A 14,916-nucleotide genomic window follows, 5' to 3' on the forward strand; every position below is an offset into this window, starting at 1 on the left:
TGTGTGTGTGTGTGTGTGTGTGTGTGTGTGTGTGTGTGTGTGTGTTTTAAGATACCCTTTATAAGGTTAAGTTCCCTTATGTTCCCTGCTATGAGGTTTTATCATGAATGGGTATTGGATTTTATTGAATGCTTATTCTATATCTACTGAGATAATCATATACATAATTTCCTTTAATTTGTTACTGTAATAAACCACATTAATTTTTTATTTTTTATTGTGGAATATAATGTGTAAAAAAGTATGCAGAATACAGTTTAACAAAATAATAATTACTATTACTATTTTAGAGACAGTCTTGCTTTGTCACCTAGGCTGGAGTGCGGTGGTGTGATCTCAGCTCACTGAAACCTCAGCAGTCTAGGTTCAAGTGATTCTTGTACCTCAGCCTCCCAAGTAGCTAGGATTACAGGTGTGCACCACCACACCCAGCTAATTTTTTGTATTTTTAGTAGAAACAGGGTTTCACCATGTTGGGCAGGCTGCTCTTGAACTCCTGACCTCAAGTGAGCCACCTGCCTCGGGCTCCCAAAGTGATGGGATTATAGGCGTGAGCCACCGTTCCTGGCTTAGATCTACAGTTAGTAACTAATTGTTTTGGAATACAGGTCCATTGAATGCTTTAACTTCATTTACTCTTAGCCTGTTTGTTATTATTGTATTTTTTTAACCACGTTAGACGTTATTTTGTATTTAGGTTCATTTTTCACCTTATATTTTGCTATTTAAACTTTTTTACTGAAAACAAAGACACATGTCCTAGGCCTACACAGGGTCAGGATCATCAGTATCACTCACTGTCTTCCACCTTTACATCTTTTCCCAAAAGACAATCTTCAGAAGCCGTAACATGGTTGGAGCTGTTGTGTCTTTTGCATTTTTCTGGAATACCACCTGAAGGACTTAGCTGGGGCTATTTTATAGCCTGCTTTAAAAAAAAAAAAAAGTAAAAGGAATACATTCTAAAATAACAATTAAAAGTATAGTATAGTAAATAATAGGCTGTAAGAATTTTTCAGCGCTGTGATAATCTTATGTGAACCTCCATTGTAAATGTAGCCAGTTGTTGAGTGAAATACTGTTATCTGGCACATGACTACTCAGTTTTTGTTTTTGTTTTTGAGACAAACTTTTGCTCTCGTTACACAGGCTACAGTGCAGTGGAGTGATCTCCACTCACCGCAACCTCCGCCTCCTGGGTTCAAGCGATTCTCCTACCTCAGCCGCCTGAGTAGCTGGGCTTACAGGATGTGCCTCCACGCCCAGCTAATTTTTTTTTTGTATTTTTAGTAGAGACGGGGTTTTCCATGTTGATCAGGCTGGTCTCGAACCCCTAACCTTAAGTGATCTGCCCGGCCCTGACTACTCAGTTTTAATAAAAGTTCCATGTGCTTGAAAATTGAAAATGTATTTTCCAGCTTAGACACAGTGGCTCACACCTGTAATCCTAGCAGTTGGGAGGCTGAGGCAAGCAGAGGCCAGGAGTTTGAGACCAGCTTGGCCAACATGCCAAAACCCCATCTCTCCTAAATATATTTTTAAAAATTAGCTGGGCATGGTGAGTCACATCTGTAATCCCAGCTACTTGAGAGGCTGAGATAAGAGATTCATTTGAACCCAGGAGGCAGAGGTGCACTGAGTGAGATTTTGGCACTGTACTCCAGCCTGAGCAACAGAGTGAGACTCTTTACCAAAAAAAAAAAAAAAAAAAAAAGAAACAAAATGTATTTTCCATTTGTCACATTGGTCTTTTAATCAGAGGTAGTTAGACTGTTGACACCTTACCCAAATTCGTCTTGACCACTATGAGATACTGTTACTTTGTGGATAATTTCTTCATATCTTCCAGTGCACTAATTCTTTCTTCAGCTGTGTCTAATCTGCTTTTAAACACACCTGTTGTGTGTCTAATTTAGATTTTCATATTTTTTTATTTTTAGAAATACTATTTGGTCATTACTTTTATATGTGTGATTTTGTTAATCTACAGAAAAGCTTTAGAAAAATAGTAAAATGACCATTAAGTTACCTTTCACCTAGATTCACCAACTATTAACATTTTAGCACATTTGTCTTTTTTTTTTTTTTTTTTTTTTTTTTCAACTGGAGTCTCGCTCTGTCGCCCATGACGCCATCTTGGCTCACTGCAACCTCCGCCTTCCAGGTTCAAGCAGTTCTCCTCCCTCAGCCTCCCGAGTAGCTGGGATTACAGGCATGCACCACCAAGCCTGGCTAATTTTTGTATTTTTAGTAGAGATGGGGTTTCACCATATTGGCTAGACTGGTCTCAAACTCCTAACCTCAAATGATCTGCCTGCCTCAGCCTCCCAAACCACATTTGTTTTAATTGTTCTTTTTTTTTTTCAATCCTTCATAGCATGTATTTTTTTTTTTTACTTAATCATTTTAAAGTTGCAAACTTTATAACCTTTCACTCTAAGTACTTTATTATATATATATCATAAGAACAAGAATATTCTATTTATTAATTGGTAATTTAGTTTTTACTTCCACCACTCAGAACAAAGGCATAGTTTGTTTATAGTCTCCCTGTGGGTTCAGTAATTTTTCTAGTTTATCTTTTTGGTGGAAGTCACCGCACATGGATCCTCGGTTTGTCCTGTTGTTTTCTTCCTCCAACATAATTCCCACCAATGTCTCTCACCTCCCTTGGTATATTAACACACACAACTTAGGCCCATTGGCTCTCAAAATCTGGTTTCTACACCAGCAGCTCACCATGACCTGTGGATTAGAAATGCAAATTGAAGGTCTCTCCCAATATCTACTGAATTAGAAAGTCTAGGGGCAGGGTTTTGCAGTCCATAGCTTGACAAATTCTCCACATGATTCTTATGCACAATGCTTTGTGCTAAGGGTGGCAATTTTTTCTTCTTTTTGTTTTTGAGATGGAGTCTCACTCTGTCACTCAGGCTGGAGTGCAATGGTGCAATCTCAGCTCACTGCAACCTCTGCCTTACAGGTTCAAGCAATTTTCCTGTCTCAGCCTCCCGAGTAGCAGGGACTACAGGCACGCGCCACCACGCCCGACTAATTTTTGTATTTTTAGTAGAGACGGGGTTTCACCATATTGGTCAAGCTGGTCTCAAACTCCTGACTTTAGGTAATCCACTTGCTTCAGCCTCCCAACGTGCTGGGATTACAGGCGTGAGCCACCACCCTCAGCCTTTTTTTTTTTTTTTTTTTGTAGAAACATGGTCTCACTGTGTTACCCAGGCTTGTCTTGAACTCCTGGGCTCAAGCAGTGCTTCCACCTCAGTCTCCCAAAGTGCTGGGATTACAGGCATGAGCCACTGTGCCCCACCAACTTTGTAAATGATCATGCAGTAAATATTTTAGGCTTCTTAGGTCACATACTCTTTGTTTGTTTGGTTTTGGTTTGGGTTTTTTTTTGGTGGGGGTGTGGACAGTATCTTGCTGTGCTGCCCATGCAGAGTGCAGTGGTGCGATCTTGGCCTGCCACAACCTCCAACTCCCAGGTTCAAGTGATTCTCCTGTCTCAGCCTCCTGAGTAGATGAGATTACAGGTGCCTACCACCACACCTGGCTAATTTTTGTGTTTTTAGTAGAGACAGTTTCACCTTGTTGGCCAGGCTGTTCTCAAACACTTGACCTCAGGTGATCCACCCTCCTTAGCCTCCCAAAGTGCTGGGATTACAGGCGTAAGTCACCACGCTTGGCCATCATACTATTTTTTTTTAACTTTTAAAAGTTTATTTTATTTTTGTTTATTAAAAATATGGAATGCGGCCGGCGCAGTGGCTCACACCTGTAATCCCAGCGCTTTGGGAGACCTAGGCGGGCAGGTCACCTGAGGTTAGGAGTTCAAAACCAGCGTGGCCAACATGGTGAAACCCTGTTTCTACTAAAAATACAAAAATTAGCCGAGTGTGGTGGCTCAGGCTTGTAATCCCAGCTACCTGGGACTGTGAGGTGGGAGGATTGCTTGACCCCAGGAAGCAGAGGTTGCAGTGAGCTGAGATCACACCACTGCACACCAGCCTGGGCGACAGAGCCTGACTCTGTCTCAAAAAAAAAAAAAAAAAAAGACAACTAAGAATCTGGCTGGGCACCTCTCCTTGAGGGGGGAAAAAAAAAATTAGCTGGGTGTGGTGCTGTGTGCCTGTAGTTTTAGCTGCTTGGGAGGCTGAGGCACGAGAATCATTGGAGTTGGGGAGGCAGAGGTTGCAGCGAGTTGAGATCATGCCACTGTACCTCAGCCTAAGTGACAGAGTATGACTTTATATTATACTGCCATAACATTTTAATTCAAATAGAATATAACTTAATTGTAAGGGTAATCCCTAAGAGCTTTGAATCATTTTAGAATTCTAAAATGGTAGAGCTGAAAGGTTTTGTATTCTAATAACCACCTGTTTCTTCTGGAGCAGAAATTGGGCCAGGCACGGTGGCTCGCACTTGTAATCCCAGCACTTTGGGAAGCTGAGGCAGGAGGGGAGAGGAGGAGTGGGGAGGGTCCCAGTCAAAATGACTGGAGTCCAGGTATTCATGTAGTCTTTTGCCTCCTGTCTCACCACATTAAATTCTAAAGTTTTTTTAATCTGAATCCTGATTTTGTTTCCTATTGTTAATTTTTTATTTTTATTTTTCTCATTTCAGGCTGGGATAGAAAATCGTCAGCTGGACACAGTAGATTTCTTTCTGAAGAGCAAGGAAAATCTTTTTAACCCATCGTCACAATCTTCTGTACCTGATCAGTTTGATCATTTTTCATCCCATTTATATTTAAGAAGTAAGTAGAATAAAGATTTCTACATTTGTACTTATTTAATCTTAACAACTTGCAAATTATTGCCTTGGGTTTTCCGATGACTCATTTATTTGCCAAAATTTAGTCTTGGGATTTTATATACGTTTTAGAAAGTTTCTTCTTTTTTTTTTTTTTTTTTCTTTTGAGACAGAGTCTCACTCTGTTGCCCAGGCTGGAGTGCGGTGACATGATGAACAACTTACTGCAGCCTCACATCTTGGGCTCAGGCAGTCCTCCCACCTTAGCCTCCCAAGTAGCTGGGACTACAGGTGCACACCACCACCCTCAGCTATTTTTGTAGAGAATGGGGTCTCTCTGTGTTGCCCAGGCTGGTCTGAAACTCCTGGGCTCAAACAATCCTCTGCCCCCCAAAGTACTGGGTTTACAGATGTCAGCCACCATGCCTAGGCAACTTTGTGGAAATTCGACAGTGTTATATTCTATAAATGCTCTCATACTATATGGGCTATGAAATTTCTCCTATCTTATTTAGTACACTGCATTTTTAGCATGCAAGGAAGAGATGATTTTTTCAAATTCAAGAGTTTTATACAGGACAGAAAAACATTTCAATAAAGTTTCTTTCTGTTAAAATCAAAGTCAGCCAGGCGTGATGGCTCATGCCTATAATTTTAGCACTTTGGGAAGGCAAGGCAGGCGAATAACGTGAGGTCAGGAGTTCAATACCAGCCTGGCCAATATGGCGAAACCCCATCTCTACTAAAAATACAGAAATTAACTGGGTGTGGTGGTGTTGCATGCCTGTAATCCCAGCTGCTTGGGAGGCTGAGGCAGGAGAGTTGTTTGAACCCAGGAGGCGGAGGTTTCTGTGAGCTGAGATCATGCCATTGCACTCCAGCTTGGGCAACAAGGGTGAAACTCCACCTCCAAAAAAAAAAAAGCCCCACACACTCTCTCTTGTTTTGAGTGCAGAGTCTGGTCTCCTCTTTCTTGAATTGCCAGCTTTTCTAATGCTCTGATGTTTTAAAAACTGCTTGAATTTCTAGAAAATGGCTTGGTTGCTGGCAATGAGCTGGGCTCCATTAGCAATTGTAGAGTCACTATTCATTTCTGTTGTTTAGTGGTTAATGATTTCTCCTCATTTTATTCTCACCTGCCCTGCTCAGCTCTTAAGGGTGGAGATGGGTCTGGAATGAGAAGCAGTGGGAATAGCCTTAACCTTCCTTAGGGGGAAAACCCGTTTCCCATCATTCTGGTCTCACAGATGTAATCCTAAAGGTGGGGCCAGTGCCAAGAGAAACAGGAATCACTTAATTAGAACCTCAGCTGCAGATAAAACATTCAGGGTCCCACACTTCTTGCTTTCACTTGAATGTTTAACACAGAATAGGTCTGCAATCAGACAGGGTTAAATTCAGATTTTCACCCTGCCACTTACTTTGTTTTTCATTTTCTTTTTCACTCTTGTCCAGGTTGCTGGAGTGCAGTGGCAGGATCCTGGCTTACTGCAACCTCTGCCTCCCAGGTTCAAGCAATTCTCCTTCCTCAGCCTCCTGAGTACCTGGGTTAACAGGCACCCACCAGCACACCTGGCTCATTTTTGTATTTTTAGAAGAGGCAGGTTTTTGCCATGTCGGCCAGGCCGATGTCAAACTCCTGACCTCAAGTGATCCTCCTGCCTTGGGCTCCCTAAGGGCTGGGATTACAGGCATGAGGTACTGCGCCTGGCCCTGTCACTTACTTTATAAATTGGCTCTGGCAAGTTGCTTATCCTCTGAACTTCAGCTTTTTTAATCTGTGGAAAGAGAATATAATATACACCTACCTCTTAAGTTGTTGAAAGGAATAAATGAGATAGCATTTATAAAACACCAAGTACAGTTCTTAAGATGTAGGTGATCAGCAGAAGGGTAGTTAGCAGTGATACCAGTAAATAATAACTATTAATAATTAGAATCATTTAAGATTTCAGGTAATAAGCCTTCATAAAAGTTTTGTGAGCTTTTTAAAAATAAGACATGGATCCTTGTTTTATGTCTTAAAAGATTGTAACATGACATTTTTGATATGTTAATTTTATTGGGAAGATCCTCTTGATCGTGTTAATTTCTTTGGTTCTTTCTCAGATGTGGAAGAGTTGATACCAGCATTGGATTTACTTTGCTCAGCAATTCGGGGAAGTTATTCTGAACCCCAAAGCAAACACTTTTCAGAACAATTGCTTAATCTTACACTGTCTTTCCTTAACAAGCAAATAAAGGAGCTTTTTATTCATACTGAAGGTAAGAATAGCAGCTAGGAACGGGGCAATTCTGCTCTTCCTGCGTCAGAACAGATACAAGTGCTGCTATTGCGTGAGATGGCATAAATTAGTGGCACATTATTTATTATGTTTGAGTAAGGTCAGTTTGTAATTCAGGAAGTGAAATGGGTTTTGATATTGAGAAAGTTGGTAGAAAGACCCAGGACTAATCACAAAGAACAAGAAAAGGAAAGGGTTCTATTAAAATACAGAGCTACTTGCTTGTAAATAGGAAAAACCTCAAACATACTGTTTGAAATTTTAAAATACCAAGTTTGAATTTAGACTTTCTCTAGAATTCTTTTATATAACAGCTCATGGTTTATGCACACATGCACACACACACGCACAAATTGGCACATTGATTTTTTCCACAGAGCTAGATGAACATCTACAAAGAGGAGAGAACATTTTGACTGGCTACATTAATGAACTTCGAACCTTCATGATAAAGTTTCCTTGGAAGCTGACAGATGCTATAGATGAATATGATGTACATGAAAATGTCCCCAAAGTAAAGGAAAGCAGTATATGGGAGAAACTCAGCTTTGAGGTAAGCATGAGTAATTATCACTTCTTTTATTTGCCAGATTCAGAAAATCTGAGAAAACAATAGAAGAAACAGAATTCAGATTCTACACACTTATGATTCAGAATGTTTGGCAAAGGTTTTAGGTTTTATCAGTTTGGGGATCTCTGATTATGACTTCAAATTTATGTCTACAAGCTGCATTTATTTAATTCACAACATGGGTGGGCTCCCGCTTAATGCCAGATCTGCTCACTTGGGTTCAGTAACAAACACCCAACTCTAAACCCATTAGTTTAGTGAAGTGGCAATACTCCCTCATCGGCTCAAGCCTGGTATTTTGAATACTCTTAGCAATACTCCCTCATTGGCTCAAGCCTGGTACTTTGAACTCATGCATTCTGCCTGACATCTAGATAAATTGAATTGCTGCTGCTGATTAGATCTTTGGAAATTTTTATTTTATGACATTATTACTTAGAAGGATATTTAATTTTAATCCTATCTGAAATTGTAATTTAAGACATTTTGCCCAGTTAAATTTTCATCCATCTGTTTGCCTTTTTTCCCCTCACAGTAGAAGTTACAATAATAGAATTAAAATTTACTACTATCTGTGTGACTTAGGGACTGGAAGAATTCCTTCACGCACTGCAGCGTATTGGTATTGGAGAAACAAAAGCTAAAACAGCTTAACACAGATGATCATAATCAATAAGGAATGAAAGTGATAGGATTGAGATGCTGCCAGGTTGTTAAGATTGCTGTTCTTGGGGTGGAGAGATTTGGAAGTACCTACTGTGACTGCATTTTCTGTATCTCTTATTCATTGCCTAACTTTAAAAAGTCAGAAATTCCATACTTTTCCTTCTACTTTTTTGTCTCCTTTTTCCTGTCTCCTTTATAGGTTTCTCTGTTTCCCTCCTCTAATGTTCTGTAAGGCTCTGTCTGTGGTCCTCTTTGTACTCAAAATCACTGATTTTCAACTTTTGCCAGGGCAAGGGGTTATAGTTTACTTTGATAAAAATTGTAGACCCTGTCTGCAAAAGCAGGCATGTGAATGTGTCCATATAGACAAAATTTTATATATGGCTTAATGGGGTTTACAGATGCCTTTAAAGTGTCAGGTTGAGTATGCCTCCTTTCTGTTCTCTCTAGGGTTTAGATCTTCACTTTAAGTATTTCTTTTCACATGGATTATTGGTAGTAGCCTTCTAATGCCTCAGTATCTTGAGCTTGAATCACTTTCAGTCCACTCTCTATATTGCTGCCTGGATATTTTTCCGTAAATATGTATCTGATTACATCACATCTTGCTTTTAAGGTCTTTCAGTGGCTCCACAGTTTTGGGATAAAATCTACCTCATATGCAAGGTTCGTCATGATGGAACCTCTGCTTTGCTTTCAAGTCTCATCTGCTACTCTCTTCAGTTTTTTCTCCAGTTATATTGAGTAATTTGTAGTTCCCTGAAGGCTTGATGCAGTTTCTTTTCTTTGTTCCTCTGCATACGATATTCCCTCTTTTTGGAACACCTGCCCTCTTATCTCAGTATATCTATGGAACAGTTACTGGTCTTTAAATTTTTTTGTCTCATCAGTTACCAGTTACTTCTCCTAGGAAGCCTGTGTCCAGATGGTGGGGGTGGCGCAGGGTGGTGGTCATCCTTCTTATTTAGGTGTTCCTCTTCCCGACCTTCCTCTCTAGCACCCTGGGAGACTTTTATCACAGCCTTTATACAGTACTATAATCAGTGTGTCTTCCAATAGCTCCTGGAGTATAGGACCTTTGTTTTACTCAATTTTATATCCCTTGAACTTAACCCCAAATCTAGTAATAGATTTTAAATATAAGTTTCTTAGTTAGATGCTCAATAAATGTATAAATCTCATGTTGATAATTGTAATAAGGAAATGAAAAGGAACTTAAAAGGCGAACGTTTTTCTTTTCCTAGGAAGTTATTGCCAATGCCATTTTAAACAACAAAATACCAGAGGCACAAACTTTCTTCAGGATGAATAGTCATTCTGCTCAAAAACTTGAGGAGCTGATTGGAATAGGCCTAAATTTGGTCTTTGAGAATTTAAAAAAAAACAATATAAAGGAAGCCTCTGAACTTTTGAAGAATATGGTGAGTAGTATAATCCATAAAGCCTTAAAATGTATTTAATATAATTTCTAGTTACTATAAAATTGATTTATAATTATTTCAAAAACTAAGAAATTTATGTAGTCTTTACTAGGAAATAATGATATTAATAACACTGAGAAGAGCTGTGAGTAGTGGCTTATGTCTGTAATCTCAGTGCTTGAGAGGTTGAGGCAGGAAGATCACTTGAGGCCAGGAGTTCAAGACCAGCATGGGTAACATAGCCAGACCCTGTCTCTACAAAAAATAAAAAGGACATGGTAACTTGCACTTTATATTAGTCTATGCTCATATTGCTATGAAGAACTACCTGAGCCAGGTGTGGTTGCTCCTGCCTGTAATCCCAGAACTTTGGAAGACTGACATGGGTAGATCACCTGAGGTCAGGAGTCCAAGACCAGCCTGACCAACATGGCAAAATCCGTCTGTACTAAACTTACAAAAATTAGCTGGCATGGTAGTGGGCACCTATAATCTCAGCTACTTGGGAGTCTGAGGCAGAGAGAATTGCTTGAACCCAGGAAGCAGAGGTTGCAGTGAGCCAAGTGGTGCCACTGCACTCCAGCCTGGGCAACAGAGCTCAAAAAATCAAGAAATAATAATGAACTACCTGAGAATGGGTAATTTAGAAAGAAAAGAGGTTTAATTGGCTCATAGTTCTGCAGGAAGCAGGGCTAGGGAGGCCTCAAGAAACTTACAGTCATGGCGGAAGGGGAAGAGGAAGCAGGCATGTCTTACATGGCAAGAGAAGGAGGGAGAGAGAGCAGTGGGGAGGTGCTATATACTTTTAAACAACCAGATATCATGAGAACTCGCTCAGTATCACAAAAACAGCAAGAGAGAAATCTGCCCCTTTGATCCAGTCACCTCCCAGCAGGCCCCTCCTCCAAAATTGGGGGTTACAATTCAACATGAGATTTGGGCAGGGACACAAATCCAAACCATATCACCCCTGTAGTCTTAGTTACTCAGAAGTCTGAGGCAGGAGAATCTCTTGGGCCCAGGAATTCTAGGCTGCAGTGAACTACGATTGCACCTGTAAGCAGCTGGTAACAGAGCAAGACCTTCTCTCTAACTCTAAAAAAGAAATAACACTGAGAAATGTTTTGGTACTGAGAACGTTGTTTCTTTTCTTTTCTTTTCTTTTTTTTTTTTTTTTTTTTGAGATGGAATTTCACTCTTGTTGCCCAGGCTGGAGTGCCATGGCACAATGTTGGCTCACCACAGCCTCCCGCTCCCAGGTTTAAGCCATTCTCCTACCTCAGCCTCCCAAGTAGCTGGGATTATAGGCGTGCACCACCATGCCCAGCTAATTTTGTGTATTTTAAGTAGAGATGCAGTTTCTCCATGTTGGTCAGGCTGGTCTTGAACTCCTAACCTCAGGTGATCTTCCAGCCGCGGCCTCCCAAAGTGCTGAGATTACAGGCATGAGCTACCATGCCCAGCCTGAGAACTTTCTTGACGATATTTTCCCCCTAACTTTATTTAGGTATGAGTGATGAAAATTACATATGTTTATGGTATATAATATATTGTTTTGATATGTATTTACGTGGTGAAAAATTATCACAAGTAAGCTAATATGTCTATCACCTCACATAGTTATGTGTGTATATGTGGTGAGAACACTTGAGATCTATTCTCTACAAATTCCAAGTATACAATGTATTATTATTAACTTTTGTCACTATGCTGTACGTAGGTCTCCAGAAGTTATTTAAATCTGAAAGTTTGTACCTTTTGACCAATATCTCCTTTTTTTCCCCTATCCCACAGTCCCTGGTAATATCATTCTACTCTCTATTACTGTGAGTTCAGATTTTTCTTAGATTCCATAAAGAAGTGAGAGCATGAAGAATTTGTCTTTCTAGGTCTGGCTTAGTATAATTTCCTCCATGTTGTTTAAAAAGGCAGGTTTTCTTTTTTTTTTTTTTTTTTTTTTTTTGGTAGAGACATGGTCTCAGTATAATGCCCAGGCTGGTCTCCAACTCTTGGGTTCAAGCAATCCTCCTGCCTTGGCCTGCCAAACTGCAGAGATTATAGGCATGAGCCAACACACTCAGCCTTTCCTTGTATTTTTTAAGGCCAAATATTCTTTTGTGCATATACACCACATTTAGTTTATCCATTCATCTGTTGATAGACACTTAGGTTGTTTCCATATCTCTTGAAGAGGTTTTTAAATGGTGTTTAAAAGTACTATCTGGGCTGGGTGCAGTGGCTCACACCTGTAATCCCAGCACTGTGGGAGGCTGAGACAGGCAGATCACTTGAAGCAGAAGTTTGAGACCAGCATGGCCAACATGGTAAACCTTGTCTCTAGTAAAAATGCCAAAAATTAGCCAGGTGGGTGATATGTGCCTGTAATCCCAGCTATTTGGGAGACTGAGGCACAAGAATCGTTTGAACACGGGAGGCAGAAGTTGCAGTGATCTGAGATCACGCCACTGCATTCCATCCAGCCTGGTGACAGAATGAGACCCTGTCTCAAAAAAAAAAAAAAAAAAAAAGCCGGGCGCGGTGGCTCAAGCCTGTAATCCCAGCACTTTGGGAGGCCGAGGCGGGTGGATCACGAGGTCAAGAGATCGAGACCATCCTGGTCAACACGGCAAAACCCCGTCTCTACTAAAAATACAAAAAAATTAGCTGGGCATGGTGGCGCGTGCCTGTAGTCCCAGCTACTCAGGAGGCTGAGGCAGGAGAATTGCCTGAACCCAGGAGGCGGAGGTTGCGGTGAGCCGAGATCGCACCATTGCACTCCAGCCTGGGTAACAAGAGCGAAACTCAGTCCAAAAAAAAAAAAAATGGAAAGAGAAAAAGTACTCTATTAGAACTGGCACTTTGATTAGGAGGAGATAGTGTTTCTCAAAGAAGACTTCACACATGTCCAAGCATGCACAAGAGCTCATTATTTATTGGAAGACATTCTGTGTTGTTCATATGACCCCTTATGTCTCCACTCGAACTTTCTAGTAAATTAGACCTTTGCTGGGGCTTTATGCTCTGTGGTTTTACTTCATATGAGAAGGGTAAGTCCTAGAAGTAGGGCTCCTAGACTAAGCTGAAATCTAGCTCTAATCTGCATGGTTCGGGTCTTGCCCATGGCAAGTTTCAGGAGGTGCAGAGTAGTGGAAATGTGTGGATGTTTACATTGATCTTTGTTACCACTTGAATCGGCATACCAGATTGCCATCATTTTGGTCCTGTGGTAGCCTAGCATTGCCTTAAATTGTTCTGTGTGCTGCCTTTGCTCTGACAAAACACTTAAGGACTTTAGGGATAGGCAGTAAATACATATAATACATGTAGGAGAGCCAGGCGGGATGGCTCATGCCTGTAATCCTAGCACCTTGGGAAGCTGAGGCAGGAGGATCACTTGAGCCCAGAAGCTCAAGACCAACCTGGGCAACATGAAGAAATCCCATGTCTACAAAAAATTAAAAAATTAGCCAGGCATGGTGGTGCACACCTGCAGCCCCAGCCACTTGGGTGGTTGAGGTGATAGGCTCACTTGAGCCTGAGGATCAAGGCTGCAGTGAACTGTGACCACACCACTGTACTCCATCCTGGGCAACAGAGCAAGACTGTCTCAAAAAAAAAAAAAAAAAAAAAATTAAAATTAAAAAATAAAACTGGGAAAATGAATATTTGAAAGAGGAGATAGCTATGGAATTCTAACAAGATAGATGTCTATCATAGAGTGTTTCTGTATCATATATTTATGTTCAAAATAGTTCCCTTACAAAATGTAACTTTTTTTGGTTTTCTATGCTTATTTTAGGGGTTCGATGTAAAAGACCAATTGCTTAAGATATGCTTCTATACACCTGATAAAAATATACGGAACTTTTTGGTAGGTAAAGATGTATACTCGTTTTCTAGAAAGCCTTGGTGAAAAACTTGGAAGAAAACCTTGAACAACTTTAAGTAATTTTAATGTTCAACTAATATCTAATAAGTAAAAGTGTGACAACCCCTTCATGTTTTTTAATAGACTATTTTAGATTTGTGGTAAAAGAAAATTTGTGTTAACATACATTAACTCAAACGTTCAAAATATAATTCTTGAATGGCATTTTATGTCATAAATTTTTTTAAATCTCTAATTCCCAGTAATACCTTCTTTGATAATCTTAAGACATTATTTACAATTGTGTTTGATTTTTGTAAAGTCACTGCTTTAATTTAATTACTTTTTATTCAAGGTTGAAATTTTAAAAGAAAAAAAGTATTTTTCTGAAAAAGAAAAAAGAACTATAGACTTCGTGCATCAAGTTGAGAAACTTTATTTGGGACATTTCCAAGAACATGTGCCAATCCAGTCATTTCCCAGGTAGTTTGATTAGTTCTCTTTTGATAATATTAAAATACTGTAGATAGTATTTAGTTTGTAATTGTTAGCACAAGCTTCTTATGTGGAACTGAGCCTGCATTCTCCATGAATATAAAATTTATATCAGAAGGGACTCAAGAGTTTTCTGTCTTTGTAATATTTGCATAATCAGTATTATGTGTTCCTCAAAAGAGTTAGATGCTCTTGAGCAGATAAAAAGGAATGATGCCTTTTTCTCCAGAATTAAAAAAAACAAACAAACATTTATATCACTGTTTTTAGGTATTGGATAAACGAACAAGATTTTTTCACGCACAAGTCTGTTTTGGACTCATTCCTGAAGTATGATTGTAAAGATGAATTTAACAAACAGGAACACAGAATTGTGTTAAATTGGGCTCTGTGGTGGGATGAACTAACACAAGAATCCATTCTTCTCCCCAAGATAAGTCCAGAAGGCAAGTGTGGAGAGAGCGTGAAATAAAAACATAATGAATGAGGATTAAATTGGATATTGATATTTTAATATTTCAGTGTGTCTCAATTTTAGAATTCCTTTTGGGAAATAATATTCAGGTTCTTTAAAATGCAAATCAATGCATTAAGACGTCTTCCTTAGAGTTTCTGGAAGGGATTTATAATGTGCTGGTAAAATTTTAAAATATAGTTAAATGAATTGAGATTTCAAGGTTGAGTTTTCATTCCAGCTTCAAAGTGACAATATTTATTTTTCCAAATAGTCTGAGTTTCTTGTGTAAATTGGGGATCTTTGCCACCTGATATAGGGGATCTGGGGCATAACTAACAGTAATCAACAGTAGCAATTCAGAGTAAAATTCAGGCTTACTATTA

General features: G+C 39.6%; 1 protein-coding gene across 5 annotated transcripts in view; it reads left to right on the forward strand.

Annotated features, from left to right (window-relative positions):
- SPG11 (SPG11 vesicle trafficking associated, spatacsin) overlaps window positions 1-14,916 on the forward strand; it is a 96,902-nt gene that overhangs the window by 23,754 nt on the left and 58,232 nt on the right. For all 5 annotated transcript variants that reach the window (XR_004274913.1, XR_004274912.1, XM_032297616.1 and 2 more), the window contains 7 exons: window positions 4,642-4,774; window positions 6,880-7,035; window positions 7,433-7,608; window positions 9,537-9,713; window positions 13,513-13,584; window positions 13,937-14,064; window positions 14,347-14,522. Coding sequence is in view for 3 of the 5 variants with exons in the window: in XM_032297616.1 (XP_032153507.1) it covers window positions 4,642-4,774; window positions 6,880-7,035; window positions 7,433-7,608; window positions 9,537-9,713; window positions 13,513-13,584; window positions 13,937-14,064; window positions 14,347-14,522 (1,018 nt within the window). In the remaining 2 variants the exon portion in view is untranslated. The remainder of the gene's footprint in view (window positions 1-4,641; window positions 4,775-6,879; window positions 7,036-7,432; window positions 7,609-9,536; window positions 9,714-13,512; window positions 13,585-13,936; window positions 14,065-14,346; window positions 14,523-14,916) is intronic.

This window comes from Sapajus apella, unplaced genomic scaffold (assembly GCF_009761245.1).
Source record: "Sapajus apella isolate SASKATOON/1434 unplaced genomic scaffold, GSC_monkey_1.0 scaffold37, whole genome shotgun sequence".
Lineage (NCBI taxonomy): Eukaryota > Metazoa > Chordata > Mammalia > Primates > Cebidae > Sapajus > Sapajus apella.